The 23601-nt window shown below is 45.2% G+C and overlaps 1 protein-coding gene across 1 annotated transcript in view; it reads right to left on the bottom strand.

Annotated features, from left to right (window-relative positions):
* PLG (plasminogen) overlaps window positions 1-23601 on the bottom strand; it is a 191103-nt gene that overhangs the window by 94399 nt on the left and 73103 nt on the right. Inside the window, exon 5 of the mRNA XM_089668611.1 lies at window positions 17770-17909. Within this exon, the coding sequence (XP_089524737.1) occupies window positions 17770-17909 (140 nt within the window). The remainder of the gene's footprint in view (window positions 1-17769; window positions 17910-23601) is intronic.

Genomic DNA, 23601 nt, shown 5'->3' with positions numbered 1-23601 from the left:
CGGTGCCCCATCCAGTTGCTGTGACATCCTCCTGCTGGGATGGTCCAGGGAGTCACCAAACATCAGCCACAGGCCAAACCCATAAAGGAGGCCCTGGCTCGAGCTACATCTAAGAGGGCTACCACTGCTGCATCTGTGACACAGACACAGCCATATGTAGCCCTGCAGGCTGGTCATCCCAGATGCACTTCGGATGGTGAGTCAGATTCCGACCTGGGGACACCAGTACACTCTCTGACCTCTGACCTCACTTCTTCTGATCTTCTCAAACAATTTGAAAAAATGCTACACAAAGCCCTGAAACAGACCTCAGACCTTATTACTGACAAAATGTCTAAAGAAATCCGCAACCTGGGACAATGCACATCTGACTTAGAACACAGGGTTGATGACCTGGAACCACTCTCCATACCCACTCTGACGAACCTGAACTCCTACGTGATGAAAATCTGACTCTACAGTCCCGTCTGGGGGACTTTGAGAATAAGGACCTCATGATATACATGCTACTGACCTTTCCACAGTCACAGCCCTGTTCCAAGAGTTGGCCCTGGCAATACCCATCGAACTACTTGAACCAGACAGAGTTCACCGTGCACTGGCCCCCTGACGCCCAGAAGGCGCACCACGTAATATTATTGCCAAATTTCACTACTTTCGCACAAAGGAGCAGCTTCTAGAAGCAGCACGTAATGCAGGCCCTCTAACCTTCCAGGGCCATACCTACCAGCTATTCCAAGATTTGTGCCCAAATATGATTACCAAACGTAATCATAACCCCACCTCCAGGTCCTTCAGCAACATGACATAGTGAACAGATGGAGCTTCCTATTTGCGGTTTGATTCTCTTTACAATCTCGGGACTACACCTGCAGGACCCCTGATGACCTACTTGACACTCTGTGGAATCTCCAACTTCAACCCCGAGCAGCCACTCCAGAAGGCTCTCGTCAACGGTCGGCATCATGCTCTCTGCAAAAAAGCCGCCCTTCTCACTCTGCCATGGGTCAACTTAGCTCCTACAAGAGAGGTCTATATTCCTCTTCAGCTCTGGTCCCCCAGTACTCAATGGACTGTATTTTACAAGTACAATGGATCCCCTTTATTGCCCTCCGTTGGGCTGAGTCTTCTCCTAAGACCGTCTTCCTTGGCCCCCCTGTAGTTGCTTGATGCAAATGCACTTCACCCTCCTTGATGGCTACGGTAGAACACCCCTTAGCCTGACTTGGCCTACAGGCTGTTGACTGCATTAACGAAACTTGAGGTTTTTCTGTTCGGTCTGTTGTAACTGTTATGTATGGTTACAGAAGCATCATTTGGCATATTTGGGAGGCCTGGACCTGGTGGCACTGACGGCATCTTACAACTTCAACATTTTATCATCCTTTATAGGCTGAGATGGCCAGAAGTGCTGCCAAGCCCTTGGAGTTCCTCAACATCTCGGGATCCTAGGCTCTTGCTGATCCAGCGAGAGCCTACTAACATATGTTTGTATTTGGGCTGTTTTCCTTCCTATGTTTTTCACTGTGTACCCACCACTAACCATGCAGTACTGGGTTTTTGTACTGCCTGGGTTACCTTTGTCCCCCCGGTGTGTCCGCTATATGTATATCCCATTGGGCCTTTGCTGCCCTATTTCTTTACTACCAGGGTTTGTTTATCACTCTCTCTCGCTCCCCCGTGTGACTTCCCTGTTTCTCTTCCCCCGCTCTATTTTTTCTTTTCCCCTCGGCACCGTACCGTGTACACACAATTTCAGACTTACCACTTACTAGCAGACCATGCTTCCCCACCATGGGTCCCCTGAATATCTTTACTCTGAATGTTCAGGGCCTTAATATCCCATAAAAACGTAACAAAGCCTTCCGATCTTTTGCTCTCCAAAAGGCACATGTCATCTGCTTGCAGGAGACACATTTTACTACTACTTCCACACCAAGATTTTTTGGTCCCCAATATCCCCAAGTTTTCACTGCTTCTGCAAAAACCAAGCGTAGAGGAGTCCTTGTAGACCTTCCACCGCACAGCCCATTTTACACATCATACCGAGATCAGAGATCCTGAGGGTCGGTACCTCCTCCTATCGGGGCTTCTCCTCATTTATGAAGTTACCATTGTTACCTACTATGCTCCCAACCAGGGCCCGCTACCGTTCCTCTCCCACCTAATGACTATCATCGAGTGCCATAAGCTTGGTACTCGCGGTGCTTGTTTGTTTAGACTCTAATTGCATATTATACCCCTTTCTGGACAAATCCCCCCAACCGCCACTCCCGCTGTCCTGCAAAGTCTCCTTCCAACAACTTCTGCATTGTCATTCTTTAGTCTATACGTAGAGAGAGCTTAATCCTGTGAAACGCTGATATACTTTACTCTCACCCCCACAAAACATTTTCGCATATCGATCATATTTTCACGACTGTTGTCTCTTCTTCTCGACTTCTCGCCTCTGACATCCTCCCCATACATTGGTCTGACCATAGTGCTGTCATCACGTCCATCTCATCCTTAGCTTCCTTGACAATGGATGCCTCTTGGTTTATCAATGACAACCTACTATCCCATCCTTCACATAGCCTGGACATAGAGAAAGCTCTTAAATAGTATCTGTCAATGAAATCTTTTTTAAATAAAGAAAAATGTCAGCTGCGCTCCCCCCTTGAGGCTAACTATACTCAGGTTCATCAGGCCTTCTAAGCCACTCCATCGTCCTGTAACCATCAGACCCTTGAGCAATCCCATTTGGAACTGGATCTCTTTCTCACAGACCAAGTGGAACTCTCTTTTCGTAGATCACGGCACAAGTACTATACTAAAGCAAACAAACCAGACACATTCTTAGCCCTCTCACTCCCCAGACTAGATCGAGGCGCTAAGCCAATCTGCCTTCGGGTATCCCAAGGCAGTCACACTAACAATCAGTGCGTATATTAAAAGTTTTCCACAAACACCTGTCTCAACTATACTCCCAGTCAGAACCCTTTGATCTGCCTCATGCTGAAACCCTCTTAGCTCACCTTACTTTCCTGCAACTGTCAGCACATCATCCTGTGAAATCCTTGAGAAACCAATCACACCTGTTGAAACTTTGAGTGCCACCAAGGCCCTGAAGGTGCATAAGTGCCCAGGCCTGGACGGCTTCTCCTCCGCCTACTCTAAGAAATTTGCTCACCTTCTTTCCCCAGGCAAATGCCTTCAATGCCATCCTCGCGGGTCAATCCTATAGACCCGAAACAGTGATGGCCACTATCTCCATGATCCCAAAACCCAACACAGACGACTCAGTATGGTCCAACTATAGGCTCATTTCCCTCCTAAATATTGAGAAACTCGCGAAAATCCTTTCCACCCGCCTTAACCCATTCATAGGCTCTCTAGTCCACAACAATCAAGTAGGCTTCATACCCTCACGCCAAGTGGGTGACAATGTAAGACACTTAGCCATCCTATCACACTTAGCCCGTACTTGCAAAATCCCCATTTGCTACCTATCTTTAGATATTATTAAGGCCTTTGACACGGTCTCATGGCCTTACCTCAACTTCATTCTATGTCACTGGGGTTTTGGGACTTGCTTTCTGTCATGGATTTCCTCCCTGTACTGTGAACCGGCCTGTGTTAGATACCTGGGGCACAAGTCAGCTGCGTTTTCAATTCTTTCTCCGTTACTCTTTGCTGTAGCCATCAAACCATTGGCCCTCCTGATAAGAGCTGACCCTGATATATGTGGACTTGAGTTGGGAGGTTCTCATCATAAGCTTTGTCTCTTTTGCTGACGACGTGCTCCTCTTTCTCACCTCCCCACTGACTTCCACTCTGACTTTACTCTGACTCCTTCAGGATTTTGGCCAAACTTCCGGCCTTCATGTTCCCAGAAGTCAATAGTGTTAAATATCTCCCTACCCCTTCAGGAGTTGACCCACCTGCAGCAGGCTCTGCCATTTACCTGGTCTCAATGCTCCATTCCCTGTCTAGGCATTAAACTGATGGCTAACCCGTCAAGCCTTTATTCTGCCAATTACCTACCTATGCTAGCCCACCTTACTAACCTCATGACCAAATGGTCCTCCCTTCCATTGGCATGGATGGGTAGAATCACAGTATTGAAAATGTCCATTCTTTCCAAAATCCTATACTTGTTTAGAGTTCTGCCTATTCCAGTGAAAGCAAACTTCCTCCGCATTTTGCAGCGACAAGCTTTTGTATAAATCTGGGCTTCCATCCGCCTTCGTATACCTCGAGCAACCACACATAAACCCTGGGTCTCCCAGATTTTACTAAGTATTACCAAGCTGAGCATCTTGCGCAATTGTCTAAATACCACGTGGCACACGAAACCCCTCAATGGGTTGTAATTGAATTGGTTGATTGTGACCCTCTCTCAGTCACTAACCTCCTTTGGCTTAGGTCTCCAGATTGTCGGCCACTTTGTAATCCAATAACTTCTCATTACGTTTCGCTCTGGGACAAACTAAAGTCCCGCTATTCTCTCCAGTTGCCGCACAACCCCTACTTTCATACCTTCGGAATCCGACTTTCTCCCCAGCCTGGTTCTCTCCACACTCCTTCATGCATTGGTATTCAGCAAACTTGCTCCGTACACATCACTTTTTGACCAACAAGAACCTCAAGTCCTTTTCTTCCCTTCGTGAATCCCACTCTATACCGGCGTCGGAAATCTTTAGATATCTCCAGCTGAAAAATTTTTACGCCCTGCTCACTGCTCAACTCCATTCAGCCCGATCTATGACATTTTTGAATGCTCTTGCTACAGGAACCCTCACAGGAAAGGCTTTATCTCCGCCCACTATAACCTCCTTTCAACCCCTGAGTCTTCGCCAACCCCTACCTATGTCGCTAAGTTGGAGAAAGATCTTGAACATCAATTGAGTCCTAAAGATTGGGAAGGCATTTGGTTGGCTACCAAATCCTCCTCGCAGAATGTAATAGCTGTAGAGACTAATTACAAAGTATTGACCCAATGGTACCTGGTCCCAGCGAGGATTGCTAAATATACTCCCAGTTATTTCCCTAATTGTTTTTGGGGCTGTGTGGTGGTAGGAACATATTTTCATATTTCGTGGTCTTGCCTGGTAACCCAAGCTTTTTGGGCCGAAATTTTTCATATGCTGTCCTCCTCTGTTCCCTTTCTTGGTCTCCTTTATACTTTCCTTCCTCTTTCTAACCTGCTACCATTTTTTTTTCTTCATTAATTTTGCATGGAACCTATAGGTAGTTCTGAGGTTAATCATAACCATGCTTTACCCCCTTTGTATTGCATTTTCCCAAATGTTTCATTGTGGTTCCCAGTTGTATGGTTTCACATGATACTTTTCTCCTTGCTTTTAAGCAACATGTTCTCCAATACTTCTGTATACGTATTTACATGTCTTAAGCTTGTTGCTAGCTTGGAAAATCAATAAAATGTTTGAACAAGATAATATCAGGTGGCTGAGTTGGAAAGAGACACTTTACTCCCAGAAGGTTATTATATGTTCTGGGATGATGTGTCCCTATTACTAATTTCTCTGTTCAACATTCGCAGATTAGGAACATTATTACTAAACATTGGGGTATTCTTAAAAATGATTCAGTTTTGGGGGATTTTCTACCAGAGAAACCAGTAAGCAGTGATTTTTCGGAGAGCCGCCACTTTAAGAGATAGGATTGCACCTAATGTGGTTGATCCCCCAAAGGAAGTTTCATTTTTTTCAGATTTAAAACGATTTTCCCCTTGTAATCGATCCATGATCTGCAAATTAGGGGGAGTCAGACGTAGTAAGGTTGTTTCTTTCACACACAACACAATTTCTAACACAATTGGGAAAAACTATTTCATTAATTCCTTTATTACTTGCAATAGCTAATATGTTGTGTATTTGCTTGAATGTTCTTACAATAAACAACATATTGGGAGAAAACAAGACGTATGAGAAATAGAATGAGGGAGCATTTGTATAACATTAAGAAGGGGTTCAAAGAACACTCACTTTCTAAACACTTTAGAGATTGCCACCATAGGAATCCAAAAGGTATTAAGTTTACAGGTATTGCTATTATACACCCTCATTGAAGGGGATGTAACAAACGTAGGTAAGTGTCCATGCTTGAGATGAACTGGATTTATGAGATGCGTACATTTGTACCCCGGGGCTTGAATATAGAAATTGATAAAAACTGTTTTATAGACAATAGTTGAGGGTTATATTGTTTATAATCCCTGTTCTTTTTATGTTAATGATTTGTATTCTATTTTATATTATGTTGCAATGGTATTTTTAAATTATTATTAATTTTTTACCAATGTGAATAGCCTGCTATTTGATTGGAGGTGTAGGTCTGAGTTCCTCTAAAATTGAAAGCGTTATTACATTGGCATAACGGTCTAGTATTTCTCCATTTTTATTAATTTCAATTTGATTCCTTTTTTTTAAATCTATTAATGATGATCACTATTAACCATCTGGTGTATAACTGTATATTTGTAGTTGTTTGCCCAGGTGATGTTGATACTATCACAAGGGTTTAATATGTGAATATCAGCTTTTTTTGGAAGATACAGGTAACCATTGTACTATAATGGTATGGTGCCGCTTCGCAGGCTGTTTAAATGGTATTGAATTCTGACGTCGGCAATGGATGTACTTGTGCACAAAACGCGTTGGGTAGAGCCTAGGTGCTGATGTCACACTGCCGTGTCTGCTATCTGAAGAAGCGGCCATCTTGGTATGTGATACATTGATTGTTCCATGTGGAAATGTTTTATATGTGTTATGGACCGACTGGCGGTAGCCTCTAGCGCTCTACAGACCAGAATTCCCCAGGGCGCAGAATCTAAGTCCCGACCTGCTTGTTCACCAGGGCCTCTGATGGTGGGGATGGACTTGGAGCAAGCCGAAACCAGGTCACGGCCCCTGGGTGCACCCAGCTATGGTAGAAGCACTTGGCGTTGGTATGTAGCAGGTGAGAGCCTGATGTGAGGAGGCGGAATGAGCAAAGTCAGACAGGCCAGGTCGGTAACAGCAGGGACAGGTCGGTACAAGCAGCAGGCAGGAGAATAAACGGGTCACGGTCCAGGTTCGGCAACAGGAGATCAAACGTACAGGATTAGACAGGAGAATGGTCAGACAAGCCAGGGATCAGAGCATGGGGACGGTCAGCGAATCAAGGTCAGGCAGGGTCGGCAACAAGGCAATCTCAGGAAACACAGGATACAGGTAAAGACCATACGGCAACTAAAGCACATACCTGTCTTGTTTAAATAGGGCGCCCTGCGCCCTCATTGGTGCCAGGCGCACATCCACGATCGCGAGTGCGCATGCGCGACCACCGCTGCTGTCGCGGGTCCCCAGGTCCTAATGCTCGCACGCTAGTGCGCGCTGGCCTACTGCGCATGCGCAGACTCGTGCGCCGCGGTAAGGTCTGGGGTCCCTGACATTGCCCCCCCCTACGGGCAGCCTCCGCAACCAGCCTCGAAGGAGAAATCAGGTGGGCATCCGAAGGAATTCCTGCATCAATCTGGGGGCATGGACATTTTGAGCAGGTTCCAACGAATTCTCTTCTGGCCCATAGCTTTTCTACTTGATAAGGTATTGTGTTTGACCGCCCCTTTTTCTGCAGTCAATAATTGTCTCTACCTCGAATTCCTCTTCCCCAGCAATGTCTATGGCCTCTGGGGGTCTATATCTACGATCTGAAAAAGGATCTGATACTGCGGGTTTCAACAAAGACTCATGGAAAACGGGGTGTATTTTAAGAGATTCGGGAAGTGCTAATTTATATACCACTTCATTGACCTTGCATTCTACTTGAAAAGGGCCCACAAATTTGGGTGCCAATTTCCTAGATGGGCATGCCAGTTTCAGGTTGGTTGTTGCCAACCAAACCCGATCCCTGGGGTGTATAACCAATTCCCCTTTTCTTCTCCGGTCAAAAAACTTCTTGCTATCTTCCTGGGCTCTAGCCATTGTTTCCTGTAATAATTTATTATTGGTTGAGAAGAAATTTAGGTTCTCTTGGGCTGCTGGGACTGAGTTCTCTGGGACCAGATCTGGCAGGAAAGTAGGGTGGAACCCATAGCTGGCGAGGAATGGGGATTGATTGGTGGCAGAATGATTCACATTATTGTAAGCAAATTCCGCCATCTTGCAGAAATGAAGTGTAACATCTAAGATATTGTTTGAGCATCTGATTGGTCCGCTCAGTCTGTCCATTAGTCTGTGGATGATACGCTGAGGAAAAAGATAGCTTGATTTCCAAACCCTCACATAAAGCCTTCCAGAATTTGGACGTAAACTGAACTCCCCGATCCGAAACAATATTCTTTGGTACACCGTGAAGTCTCACTATCTCCTTAATGAAGACCTGTGCCGTTTCGGAAGCGGATGGTGTCTTTTCCAGTGGAAGGAAGTGGTCCATTTTAGAGAGACGGTCCACCACTACAAAAATTACGGTGTGATCGTGTGAAGGTGGCAGTTCCATGATAAAATCTATGGAGATCATGCTCCAGGGCCGGTCAGGTATTGGCAAGGGTCGCAACAGGCCCCAAGCCCTGTCTCTAGTGGGTTTATTCCAATTACAAATAGGGCAAGTTTTAACATACGTTTCACTATCTTTGGCCATACTTGGCCACCAAAACGTGCGTCGTGCCAATTCTAGGGTCTTGTGTATCCCAAAGTGATCCGCCAATGGATGATCATGACAATAGCCTAAAACCAGGGTCTGAGCTTCCTTGGGTACCAGGATCTGTTCCCCCCTCCACAAGAGACCTTCCCTGCTTTGTATTGAGGTTCCAGGTAGATCAGGAACCCTGGTGAATGCAGCCTGTAGTTTAGACAAAAGCTCAGACTGGAGCAGCAAGAAACTACCTGCCAGTAAGATGGTATCCAGTTGGGGTGTTTCTCTAGGGTCTTCAAACATACGGGAAAGAGCATCCGGTTTTGTGCTTCTAGACCCAGGTTGATAGGTGATATGTAGATTGAACCTCGCAAAGAATAGTGCCCATCTGGCCTGGCGTGGTCGGAGGCATTTAGCTGTCTTCAGATACTCTAGGTTCTTATGGTCGGTATAGACCGAAATGGGGTGTAGGGCTCCCTCTAATAGATACCGCCACTCCTCTAATGCTGCCTTAATGGCTAACAATTCCCGATCCCCGATATCATAATTCCTTTCCGAGGGGGAGAGCTTCCTAGAAAAGAAGGCTACCGGGTGCATAAGTTCCTTGGCACCTACCCTCTGAGATAATACTGCTCCTACCGCTACTTCTAATGCGTCCACCTCTAATATATACGGTAACGATGCATCGGGGTGGCTCAGGATGGGAGCTGTTGTGAACAGTTTCTTTAAAGCCTCAAAAGCAGCCTGTGCTGCTGCGGTCCATTGAAAACGCACCCCTACCTTTGTGAGTTGGGTGATGGGCGCTACCAGGCCTGAGAAATTCTTTATAAATTTCCTATAAAAATTTGCAAACCCAATAAATCTCTAAACCCCCTTCTTATCTGTGGGGGCCGGCCATTCTAAAATTGCCGTGATTTTCTGAGGGTCCATAGCAATCCCAGTGGTAGAAATGATTAGACCCAAAAACGAGATACTACTCTGTTTGAAACTGCATTTTTCGGCTTTGGCATAGAGCCCGTGCTGGCGAAGTCACTCCAGCACGCTCCTGACATGCCCCTGATGCTCCTCCAGAGATGAGGAAAAGTTCAAAATATCGTCTAGATAAACAATTACGAAAACGTCCAAAAAGTCTCTAAAAATATCATTCACGAAGTGCTGAAACATGGCCAGCACATTACATAACCCAAATGGCATAACTAAGCATTCAAAGTACCCGAGCCGAGTGCGAAAAGCAGTTTTCCACTCGTCCCCTTCGCGTATACGGACCAGGTTATAAGCGCCCCTGTGATTAAGTTTTGAAAAAATAGAAGCCGTCTTTAACCTCTGGAATAACTCAGGGACCAAGGGAAGGGGGTAGCAATTCTTGACTGTGATTTTATTTAAGTCCCTATAATCGACACATAGTCTCAGGGATTGGTCCTTCTTCTCAACAAAAAAGATTCCTGCCCCAGCCGCTGATGTGGAAGGGCGGATAAAACCCTTCCGAAGGCTCTCATCAATATATTCTTTCAGTGCCCCCAGCTCTCGTTCTGACAGGGGGAAGATTCGGCCGAATGGTATTTCAGATCCCGGGAGAAGGTCAATAGGACAATCGTAAGCCCGATGCGGGGGAAGAATATCTGCTCCCCGTGGGATAAAAATGTCAAGAAACTGATGATAGGCCGCAGGCACAATTTGGGCTAATTCGGTATCGATACTCACACCTAACAAGGTTGGTGTATCTAGTGGTAACCTGGGTAAGCAGTGCTCCTGGCAATAGGACGAGTGAAACTGAATCGACCCGGCCTTCCAGTCAATTTGGGGGTCGTCAGCTTGTAGCCAGGGAAGCCCCAAAATAACTGGAAATAGGGGGGATGCAATGGCGTCCAAACGGAGAAGCTCTTGATGATGCCCTGCCACTGTGGTGTGTATAGGAAGGGTCTCCCGATCTACCGTCCCAGTTTTTATGCGAGACCCATCCGTCAAAAAAACGTTTAGGCCATGCTCCTTGGAGAGCAAAGGAATCTGCTGCTGGGCTGCGAAGCTAAGGTCAATAAAGGAGCTACACGCCTCGGAGTCAATAATAGCTGTCACCTGTACGATTCTTCCGGGGAGCTGAAAAGACACAGGCACAGCTAAGTGAGTGGGGTTGCCTGTGCACACAGTAGACATAGCAGAAATAATGGAAGAGCACTTATGGAACTTCTCTGGACAGGAGTGCACCATGTGACCGGCTGCTCCGCAGTAGAGGCCTAGATTGTCCCTGCTGTAAGGAATAGAGGGCTGCCTCAGCCGAGGCTGTCCGATGCGGGTCATCATAAAGCTGCGCCATTGCCTTGAAAAAGGTAGTAACGGAGTTCAGGTGTGGGTGGTGAGTCTCCATCAGGCCGTGAGCCCATCCCTGGGGTTCACCCTGCAACAAGGATATAATGAATCCTACCTTCACAGATTTAGACCAAAAGGTCCAGGGTTGGAGATCAAAATAGAGCTGGCAGGAGTTCTGGAAGGCCCTGTACATTATTCAATCCCCATTGAACCGCTTGGGTGTTGGCACTCGCGGTTCTGGCGGAGGGATGGAGAATGCTGCCACAGTGGGAGGTTCAGTGGAGCTCCTGGCAGCAGGTGCACTCACCGGTTCTGATGTTATGGGAATAGGTGTTGCTAGGCTCTGAACTTGTCCCTCCAAATGTTTATATCCATCTTCTAGCGTTTTAACGGCCTGTGTGAGTGCCGCCAGGTGTCGGGACATCTCTTCCCAGGGAGAAGGTCCTCCTCCAGACTCTGTCATGGCCGTATGGTTTTGTTATGGACCAACTGGCGTTAGCCTCTAGCGCGCCACAGACCAGAATTCCCCAGGGCGCGGAATCTAAGTCCCGACCTGCTTGTTCACCAGGGCCCCTGATGGTGGGGATGGACTTGGAGCAAGCCGAAACCAGGTCGCGGCCCCTGGGTGCACCCAGCTGTGGTAGAAGCATTTGGCGGTGGTACGTAGCAGGTGAGAGCTTGATGTGAGGAGGCGGAATAAGCGAAGTCAGACACGCCAGGTCAGTAACTGCGGAGACAGGTCGGTACAAGCGGCAGGCAGGAGAATAAACGGGTCACGGTCCAGGTTCGGCAACAGGAGATCAAACGTATAGGATTAGACAGGTGAATGGTCAGACAAGCCAGGGATCAGAGCGTGGGGACGGTCAGCGAATCAAGGTCAGGCAGGGTCGGCAACAAAGCAATTTCAGGAAACACAGGATACAGGTAAAGACCATATGGCAACTAAAGCACATACCTGTCTTGTTTAAATAGGGCACCCTGCGCCCTCATTGGTACCAGGCGCGCGTCCATGATCGCAAGTGCGCCTGCGCGACTGCCGCTGCCGTCGCGGGTCCCCAGGTCCTAATGCTCGCACACTAGTGCGCGCCGGCCTACTGCGCATGCGCAGACCCGTGCACCGCGGTAAGGTCTGGGGTCCCTGACAATATGGCATATTTTTATGATCATTAAAACTGCTACACTATATATATCAACCCTGGGGCTCCATGTGGTGAGCATCTCTCCTTGGGGTCTAACCGGACTGTAAAAGTTGCTGGAGTGTAGATGGCATAGACCTCATGATATACATGCTAATGACCAAGTAGCTCTCTGGGTCTAACTGGACTGGTAAAGTTGCTGGAGAGCGGATGGCATAGACGTCATGATATACATGTTACTGACCAGGTAGCTCTCTGGTGAGTGCATACTGGTGGAGGACCTTGCACTGGATAAAGAGCACTTTGTGAGATTGAACACTGTCTATCGTGATTGACACCCTAAGTTTACAGATTTACATTGAAAGGACTTTATCCGCTTGCCGCCCTGCCACTGTGTATATACGTGTGCAGGGCGGCAGTGGAGCGCAAAAGCACGTTTTAAAACGTGCTCCGCGCTCCTGACACATTCGTGGGTAGGGGGCGCGCGCGCGCGCTCCCACTGACCCGCGGGTGATACGATTCGATCCAGGAGGGATCGATCATTAGATTTCAGCCAGTGATTTCTGGCTGAAATCACATGATCGGTCCCTGTCCTATCCTGTCCTGTGTTGATATTTACACAGGGCAGGATATGATGTCATTCTTCTCTGCCTGGACACATTCCGTTCCAGACAGAGAAGAAGACATCCAAAAAGTGAGTACACAAGCACTACACTACAGTTAGAACACACTAGGACACATTTAACCCCCTGATCGCCCCCCCCCAGTTAACCCCTTCACTGCCTTGTCACCAGTGTCACTGATCAGTGAAGCGATTTTTACTGATCAGTGTCGCTGGCGACTTCCGATAGAGTTAGCGCCCCTCCCAGATTGCGCCAGTTTGCCCGCCAGTACACCAGTAATTCCGTTTAACCCCTTGATCGCCCCCCCCAGTTAACCCCTTCACTGCCCTGTCACCAGTGTCACTGATCAGTGAACCAATTTTTACTGATCACTGTATCAGTGTCGCTGGCGACTTCCGATAGTGTTAGCGCCCCTCCCAGATAGCGCCAGATTGCCCGCCAGTACACCAGTAATCCCGTTTAACCCCTTGATCCCCCCCCAGTTAACCCCTTCACTGCCCTGTCACTAGTGTCACTGATCAGTGAACCAATTTTTACTGATCACTGTATCAGTGTCGCTGGCGACTTCCGATAGTGTTAGCGCCCCTCCCAGATAGCGCCAGCTTGCCCGCTAGTACACCAGTAATCCCATTTAACCCCTAATCTCCCCCCCCAGTTAACCCCTTCACTGCCCTGTCACCAGTGTCACTGATCAGTGAACCTATTTTTACTGATCACTGTATCAGTGTCGCTGGCGACTTCCGATAGTGTTAGCGCCCCTCCCAGATAGCGCCAGATTGCCCGCCAGTACACCAGTAATCCTGTTTTACCCCTTGATCGCCCCCCCCCCCCAGTTAACCCCTTCACTGCCCTGTCACCAGTGTCACTGATCAGGGAACCAATTTTTACTGATCACTGTATCAGTGTCGTTGGCGACTTCCGATAGTGTTAGCGCCCCTCCCAGATAGCGCCAGTTTGCCCGCCAGTACACCAGTAATCCTGTTTAACCCCTTGAATGCCCCCTTCCCCCCCAGTTAACCCCTTCACTGCCCTGTCACCAGTGTCACTGATCAGTGAACCAATTTTTACTGATCACTGTATCAGTGTCGCTAGTGATTTCCGATAGTGTTAGCGCCCCTCCCAGATAGCTCCAGTTTGCCCGCCAGTACACCAGTAATCCCGTTTAACCCCTTGATTGCCCCCCCCAGTTAACCCCTTCACTGCCCTGTCACCAGTGTCACTGATCAGTGAACCAATTTTTACTGATCACTGTTTCAGTGTCGCTGGCGACTTTCGATAGTGTTAGCGCCCCTCACAGATAGCGCCAGATTGCCCGCTAGTACACCAGTAATCCCATTTAACCCCTTGATCCCCCCCCCAGTTAACCCCTTCACTGCCCTGTCACCAGTGTCACTGATCAGTGAACTGATTTTTATTGATCACTGTATCAGTGTCGCTGGCGACTTCCGATAGTGTTAGCGCCCCTCCCAGATTGCGCCAGATTGCCCGCTAGTACACCAGTAATCCCATTTAACCCCTTAATCTCCCCCCCCAGTTAACCCCTTCACTGCCCTGTCACCAGTGTCACTGATCAGTGAAGCGATTTTTACTGATCACTGTATCAGTGTCGCTGGCGACTTCCGATAGTGTTAGCGCCCCTCCCAGATAGCGCCAGATTGCCTGCCAGTACACCAGTAATCCCGTTTAACCCCTTGATCGCCCCCCCCCAGTTAACCCCTTCACTGCCCTGCCACCAGTGTCACTGATCAGTGAACTAATTTTTACCGATCACTGTATCAGTGTCACTGGCGACTTCCGATAGTGTTAGCGCCCCTCCCAGATAGCGCCAGTTTGCCCGCTAGTGCACCAGAAATCCCATTTAACCCCTTGATCCCCCCCCCCAGTTAACCCCTTCACTGCCCTGTCACCAGTGTCATTGATTACAGTGAACAGATTTTTACTGATCACTGTATTAGTGTCACTGGTGACTTCTGATAGTGTTAGTGCCCCTCCTAGATAGCGCCAGTTTGCCCGCTAATGCACGGGTTTTTTTTTACCAAAAACATGTAGCAGAATACATTTTGGCTTAAATTTATGACTAACTTTGAGTTAGGCCCGGCGGACCTTTTAATCCGGCCCGCGGAGCTAGGCTCCTCTCACAGTCCGCCCTGAAGACCGGTGTAGCATGAAATCTGTCTCCTATGAGGATCTGTCCCCCTCGACGTATCTGCGCATGTGCCGGAGATCGCCGATCGGCTGCTAATGCCTGAAACTGGCACATGCGCAGATGCGTTGAGGGGGACAGATCCTCATAGGAGACAGATTTTCATGCTACACCGGAGCGGCGCGGGACACGGCGAGAGGAAAGGTAAGTGAATTGACACAGGGGGGACTTGGGGACTTAATATGGGGAATGAATTACTATAGGGGGAATGAATTACTATAGGGGGGATGAATTACTATATGGGGGATGAATTACTATGGGGGATGAATTACTATAGGGGGGATGAATTACTATATGGGGGATGAATTACTATATGGGGGATGAATTACTATATGGGGGATGAATTACTATGGGGGATGAATTACTATATGGGGGATGAATTACTATGGGGGATGAATTACTATAGGGGGGATGAATTACTATGGGGGATGAATTACTATATGGGGGATGAATTACTATGGGGGATGAATTACTATATGGGGGATGAATTACTATGGGGGATGAATTACTATGGGGGATGAATTACTATATGGGGGATGAATTACTATGGGGGATGAATTACTATGGGGGTGAATTACTATGGGGGGATGAATTACTATATGGGGGATGAATTACTATATGGGGATGAATTACTATATGGGGGATGAATTACTATATGGGGGATGAATTACTATAAGGGGGATGAATTACTATATGGGGGATGAATTACTATGGGGGATGAATTACTATATGGGGGATGAATTACTATGGGGGGATTAATTACTATATGGGGGATGAATTACTATATGGGGGATGAATTACTATATGGGGGATGAATTACTATGCTTACTATGGGGGAATATTACTATACTTACTATGGATGACACATACACATCATTCATCTACTCTTGGTCCGGCCCCCGGGTCCAATATATGAACCCATTGCGGCCCTCAAGTCAAAAAGTTTGCCCACCCCTGATCTATACCATAGTTTGTAGACGCTATAACTTTCACACAAAGCAATCAATTTACACTTATTGGGATTTTTTTTACCAAAAACATGTAGCAGAATACATTTTGGCTTAAATTTATGACTAGCTTTGAGTTTACGATATATTTTTTATAGCTGAAAGTAGAAAATATTGGTTTTTTTTTTTAATTTTTGTGGTTTTTTTTGTTTATAGCGCAAAAAATAAAAAGCGCACAGGTGATCAAATACCACCAAAAGAAAGCTCTATTTGTGTGAAAAAAGGACGTAAATTTCGTTTGGGTACAGCATTGCATGACCGCGCAATTATCATTTGAATTAGTGCAGCACTGTATAGCAAAAAAAGGCATAAATTACAGTATCTATACCATAGTTTGTAGACGCTATAACTTTCACACAAAGCAATCAATATACACTTATTGGGATTTTTTTTACCAAAAACATGCAGCAGAATACATTTTGGCTTAAATTTATGACTAGCTTTGAGTTTACGATATATTTTTTATAGCTGAAAGTAGAAAATATTGTTTTTTTTTCAAAGTTTTTGTGGTTTTTTTGTTTATAGCGCAAAAAATAAAAAGTGCACAGGTGATCAAATACCACCAAAAGAAATCTCTATTTGTGTAAAAAAAAGGACGTAAATTTCGTTTGGGTACAGCATTGCATGACCGCGCAATTATCATTTGAATTAGTGTAGCGCTGTATAGCAAAAAAAGGCATAAATTACAGTATCTATACCATAGTTTGTAGACGCTATAACTTTCACACAAAGCAATCAATATACACTTATTGGGATTTTTTTTACCAAAAACATGTAGCAGAATACATTTTGGCTTAAATTTATGACTAACTTTGAGTTTACGATATATTTTTTATAGCTGAAAGTAGAAAATATTGGTTTTTTTCAAAAGTTTCGTGGTTTTTTTGTATATAGCGCAAAAAATAAAAAGCGCACAGGTGATAAAATACCACCAAAAGAAAGCTCTATTTGTGTGAAAAAAAGGACATAAATTTCGTTTGGGTACAGCATTGCATGACCGCGCAATTATTATTTGAATTAGTGCAGTGCCAAACAGCAAAAAAAGGCTTGGTCATTAAGGGGGGTAAATCCTCTGGGGCTCAAGTGGTTATTGTTTATTATTCTGTTGTTGGTTATACACATTTAAATATAATTTATCTTGTTTTATTCACTGATTTGCTACATCACTCATATTGATAGTTTTTTTATGCGCTGCACTATGCGCTGCACTATTTTCTATTTACTTTGCAATAAAGATTTTGTCACCATTTTTTTGCACCAGCTGCTTTCTAATCAATAGAACATGTTCTCAATGCTGCAACCGTGCCCGCCGTCAGATTTGAAAACAGCACGGCCGTGTGGGGCTCCATGAATGAATGAACTCCATGAATGAATAAACTGCAAGTCCTGACAGCCTTAGCAGCTGTGGGCTTGTAGTTTTCAATGAACTACCACGGTGCTTTGGAGCGCCATGGTAGTTCATTGAAGCTTCTTGTCAGAATATCTGCATGGCTGCACATCTCTGTAAGGCAAGTAGATATTCTGACAGGTCTGCAGGAGACCTGCAAGACATCAGCGATCTACTGACCGCTGGTGCAATGCTTTCCAGGCTCCTTTAGACAAAAATAACAATTGCACAGTTTTTGACATGTCCAAAAGGTGAACTTATCCATTAAGGCAAAAAACACCTTGAGGCTTTAGAACCACATTAAAGTTTTACTTTGAGTGTTTAAGTACCCTTAGCCTTAAAAAAAAGAGTTGCAGATTGCAAAAGATGCATGGCTTTACACAGCAGCTGATTGGCCTGGAGAATAGTGCTTTTATAGAGTGGTGAAATTATTTGTTGACGGTTATAAGTAAATTTACCCTTATACTTAACATATAATTAAACTTATACTCACCTTCACATTGGGGAAGGTTGCAAAATTCAAATCTAACCATGGGGTCTGTAGTGTAACACCAAGGTCCATTTGGATCTCCATCTGGATTTCTACAAAAATTTGCCTCAAGCCCATCATTTGGAAACTTTTCAGGAGTTAGGCTGGACAAGAAAAAAATCAGTGACATATTAAAGCACCATAATGTAAAACATGCTAACCATGTCTTCATATGCTAATGCAGCAGGGGGATTAATAAAAAGTGAGAAAAGTTTGTGTCAACTGGAGCTCAGCCAATCAGGTTTTAAATTTTCAATTTTCTAAGATGTGTGAAAAAAAGAAGATAGAATCCGGTGTGTGTCCCCCCACACACACATGTACATACAGAAATGCTCGCACTTTGGCGCCTGAAATTGCCTTACAGGTCATGTACCCCCACGCACTCCTGAGTGGGAGCAATAATTCTAGCATCAGAGCCCCTGCATAACACTAAACTGATGACCTGCAGGAGCTTTTAAAGCATTGTCTATGAAAAAATATAGGGTACTGAGTTTTTTGCCATTACATGGACGTACAGGTCATCAGTTTAGTGTTATGCAGGAGTCCTGATGATAGAAGCTTATTTCTTTTCTTGGGGGGGGGGTGCAAGTAGCTGGTCTTGCTTAGGGTGCAAAATAGTCTAGCACCAGCCCTGTAAATCTGTACCCTGTATCTTACTGCCAGAACACTCAGTGTAAAATGCTTGTACTGGCATGTAAACTACTTGTATGTAGGTGCTTGTAGACACGTATCCAGCCATACGGCATTTAGAAGTGTATAATTCTTCATTCACTCCTCTAGCTCCACTAGAATAAATTTCTGCATGTACTGTATTTGCGTAAATGGATGCATGTGCTTATGCCCAATTACAAGAGTATAGGTGGAAATTACTCCACAATATTAATCTCAAATGTAGGACTTGGGAATTTTTTTTTTCATGATGCTAAACACTCTGCTCTAGATTACAGAATTAGGATATGGCTGTTCTCTATGAAAAAAAAAATAGCCTTTGGTCCTAAAAGGTAAATTTTTTGCTCCTGTGTACACAAGCCCTTACTGAAGTCATTATAATTAAGATCATATACAGTAGATGAATGTCATTATTGTAAATGCATTATTAAGCATGGCACTTACCTGCACTTTTACCAAAAGTTATTGATTGATTATAATCAATATTTTCTTGTGCGTTTAAGAAAAATCCTCTTTTAATCTAGGTTATTATGTGCTCTTCTTTCTATTGTTTCTCTTTTATCTCAGCAGTCTATAAATAATACACACACGCACATATACTATACCAATTATACATACATTATATTGCCAAAAGTATTGGGATGCTTGCCTTTACACGCATGTGAATTTTAATGGCATTCCAGTCTTAGTCCGTAGGGTTCAATATTGAGTTTGCTAAACCTTTGCAGCTATAACAGCTTCAACTCTTCTGAGAAGGCTGTCCAGAAGGTTTAGGAGTGTGTCTATAGGAATGTTTGACCATTCTTCCAGAAGCACATTTGTGAGGTCAGGCACTGATGTCAGACGAGAAGGCCTGGCTCGCAGTCTGTGCTCTAATTTATCCCAAAGGGATGGACATTGCTTTGTGCACTGGTGTGCAGTCATGTTGGAACAGGAAGAGGCCATCTCAAAACTGTTCCCACAAAATTGGGAGCATGAAATTGTCCAAAATGGCTTGGCATGCTGACCCCTTAAGGGTTCCATTCACTGGAACTAATGGGCCAAGTTGGTTACTTCTGCATGCGCTGACCCCGCTCTGTCATTTTATAAGGCCTACCACTTCGTGGCTGAGTTGCTGTTGTTCCTAGTTGCTTTCACTTTGTTATATTACCACTAAGAGTTGACTGTGAAATATTTAGTAGCAAGGAAATTACATAGAAGGACATGTTGCACATGTACCACTCTTGAATTCACTGAGCTCCTAAGGTTGACCCATACTTTCACAAATGTTTGTAGAAGCAGTCTGCATGCCTAGGTGTTTAATTTTATACACCTGTGGCTGTGGAATTGATTGAAACACCTGAATCCAATAATTTGGAGGGGTGTCCCAATACTTGGGCAATATAGCCCAGATGGAAGAAAAATCTATTTTGAATATATTTTAAAAACATTCTTCCCAAATATATTGATATAAAAAAAATCTGAAGAATATACTTAAAAAATATATATGTTTAAAAAATATTTTTCATATATTTTGTCAAATATAAAAAACGCATTGCAACATAGGGAAGAATATTTTTAAAATAGATTCGAAATAGATTTTTCTTCCATGTGGTAGTGTATACAGTGTGTGTGTATATATATATATATATATATATATATATATACAAGGAACACTTTTTAATCAGAGTATAGCATCAAGTCAATTAAACTCCTTGTATGTTGATCTGGTAAGTTAAGTAGAAGAGGGGGTTGTTAATCAGTTTAAGTTGCTTTGGTGTTATGAATCTAGATAGGCGACAGTGAGACGGCCCCCAAAACAGGAATGGTTTTACAGGTGTAGGCCACTGACATTGTTCTCCCTACTCATCTTTTCTGACTGTTTTTCACTAGTTTTGCATTTGGCTAGGGTCAGTGTCACTATTGGTAGCATGAGGCGATACCTGGACCCTACAGAGGTTGCACAGACAGTCCATCTCCTTCAGGATGGCACATTAATACACGCCATTGCCAGAAGGTCTCAAGAGCATGGAGGAGATTCAAGGAGATAGGCAGTTACTCTAGGAGAGCTGGACAGGGCTGTAGAAGTTCCTTAACCCATCAGCAGGACCAGTATCTGTCACAATCCGGCTCACAGGGAGAAGTGCGGTTCTCCATTTTACCCCAAACTTCGGTATTTTGGTACTAGAGCAGACGTTATCCCCTCATTCCCCCTCCTTCAGGAATGCAACTTCTTTCTGTTACCTGTTTGCTGTGCTGTTGTGCTCTGTATATTTATATATAGATACTGTATATTGGTTACATCTTCTTTCTGTAAATATTTTTACTGCATCCTTTTGACCTTTTTGGTAATAAATATTACTTTCTAAAAGTGTTGAACTGTTTCTATAGCTCCTGAATGTAACTTCCAAATCCCTGCCGCTGGAGAGCGCTACTATGAGTATTTAACCCTCTGTATAACCGGTCTGTAGAGATAGCGGGATACTGACGGTTAACCAATCATCCTAGTGTATTGCTGAGTTTCCTCTTTCTCTGCATAAAAAGGAGGTGGCGGCAGTGTGAAGGGTTAATTACGTAATTACCCTGACCCAGTAACAATCGCTCCCAGGCTGCTTGTACATAGATTGTGGTCCAATTAGCTGGAAAATCGTTGTGCAGGGTGCAGCTAGGCGTGGCATTGTTACGCACGTGACAGCACGGTTTTAGATTGGTTAGTCCTTTGGTCACGAGTTTGGTGAGAAAGGCTGGGGTCTGACGCCCTCACAGTATCCAGTATCTGCTCCTTTGTACAAGGAGGAAAAGGATGAGCACTGCCAGAGCCCTACAAAATGACCTCCAGCAGGCCACTGGTGTGAATGTCTCTAACCAAACAATCAGAAACAGACTTCATGAGGGTGGCCTGAGGGCCCGACGTCCTCCAGTGGGCCCTGTGCTCACTGCCTGGCACCATAGAGCTTGATTGGCATTTGCCATTAAACACCAGAATTGTCAGGTTTGCCACTGGCTCCCTGTAGTTTTCACAGATGAGAGCAGGTTCACCCTGATCACATGTGACAGATGTGAAAGGGTCTGTAGAAGCCGTGGAGAACGGTATGCTGCCTGTAACATTGTTCAACATGACCTTATATAGTGGTGGGTCAGTGATGAGCTGGGGAGGCATATCCATGGAGGGATGCACAGACCTCTACAGGCTACAAAATGGCACCCTCACTGCCATTAGGTTTCAGGATGAAATTCTTGGACCCATTGTCAGACCCTACGCTGGTGCAGTGGGTCCTGGGTTCCTCCTGGTGCGCGACAATGCCCGGTCTCATGTGGCAAGAGTATGCAGGCAGTTCCTGGAGAATGAAGGATTTGATACCATTGAATGGCCCCCACGCTCGCTTGACCTAAATCCAATAGAGCACCTCTTAAATATCATGTTTCGGTCCATCCGACACCGCCAGGTTGCACCTCACACTGTCCAAACGCTCAGTGATGCCCTGGTCCACATCTGGGAGGAAATACCCCAGGACACCATCCATCGTCTCATTAGGAGCATGCTCCAATATTGTCAGGCACGCATACAAGCATGTGGGAGCCATGCAAACTATTAGGGATGCACCAAAATTTCGGCCACCGAAACATATCGGCCGAAAATAGCTCTATCGGCATTTTGCTGATAGAAAAAATGTAGTAGTTACCGGGAACTGTGAGTACTGCAGATGTGGGGGGCAGTGGAGAGAGGCAGGAGAGGTGCAGTGTATACAGTGACTGACTGTCACTATGTCAGTGCCGGTTTTTAAATGCAATTGCTATTTTTTTTTTCTTCACTATAGCTCAGAGAATCAGCTGTTACTTTCCCCGAGATAAAAGAAACAACATTTCTTTTTAGTTTCTTTCTTGAGCTAAAAGAAAAAAGTTTCCTTTAGCTCCAGGGAAAGTGACAGCTATGGTGAAGAAAAAAAAAGCTGGCAATTGCACTCACTGCCCCCCCCCCTTACAAAGAGGACCTATCACTTATATGCTATCACATAGTAGACTATTGGTCCTCTATGTGATAGCAATAAAATTATAAGTTGAAAAAAAATATACATGGAAGTAGAAAAAAAAATTGGAGCCTCCCTACCCCCACATATGCAGACATTTCGGTATCAGTTTCAGCACAAGAATTTTCATTTCTGTACACCAATACAAACTACTGAGTACCATTCTGAGTTTCTGCAATGAGAGATGTTGGGGTGTCTTTGAATTCAGTCCTCTGTAGGTTGATAATTTGCATTTCCATCAAACGATGGGGCATCCTTACATTCCTAACACATTACCCAGTCCATATCAGTATAGATATCCAGCATGATATTTTTCCCCATTGAGAGAGAGGCACAGTGGCTAAATGATTAGCACTTCCTCCTGGCAGTATTAGGGTCGTTGGTTCAAATCCCAACCAGAGCACTACCTGCCTGGAATTTGCATGTTCTCCCTTTGCCTGTGTGGGTTTTCTCTGCATACTCTGGTTTCCTCCCACACTCCAAAGACATGCTGGTAGGTTAATTGGATCCTGCCTAAATTGGCCCTAGCTTGTGTATGTATGATTGTGAGTTAGGGATTTTAGATTGTATACCACTTGAGGGTTAGGGTCTGATGTGAATGTACAATATATATGTAAAGCACTGCAAAAATTGATGGTGCTATATAAGTACCTATATTATTATTATTATACAGTATTTATAAAGCGCCAACAGTTCGCTCAGTGCTGTACAATACAATGGGAGACAATACATGCGACAGTACAATAACAATACAATGCGATACACGAGGGGTTCAAGGGCCCTGCTCCTTGGAGCTTACAATCTAGGAGGGAGGGGATAGTGGTACAGGAGGAAAAGCTGTGGGGGATGGAGTGGTAGGAAGAGTGGAGGAGGTCAGCAATTAGCAGGGGGTGGGGTAGGCTTCCCTGAAGAGGTGGGTTTTCAGGGTGCGCCTAAAGGAGAGTAGGTAATAGTCTGATAGATTGGGGCAGGGAGTTCCAGAGGATGGGTGACACCCTGGAGAAGTCCTGGAGGCGGGCATGGGAGGAAGAGACCAGGGAACTAGAGAGAAGGAGGTCTTGTGAGGAGTGGAGAGTGCGTTTTGGGTGGTATTTGGATATTAGGTCGGTGATGTAGTTTG

This window comes from Staurois parvus, unplaced genomic scaffold, assembly GCF_062004578.1.
Source record: "Staurois parvus isolate SC_StPar_1 unplaced genomic scaffold, SC_StPar_1.0 ptg000059l, whole genome shotgun sequence".
Lineage (NCBI taxonomy): Eukaryota > Metazoa > Chordata > Amphibia > Anura > Ranidae > Staurois > Staurois parvus.
Note: the sequence above shows the minus strand (reverse complement) of the source record. Positions and strands in the feature narration are given on the sequence as shown.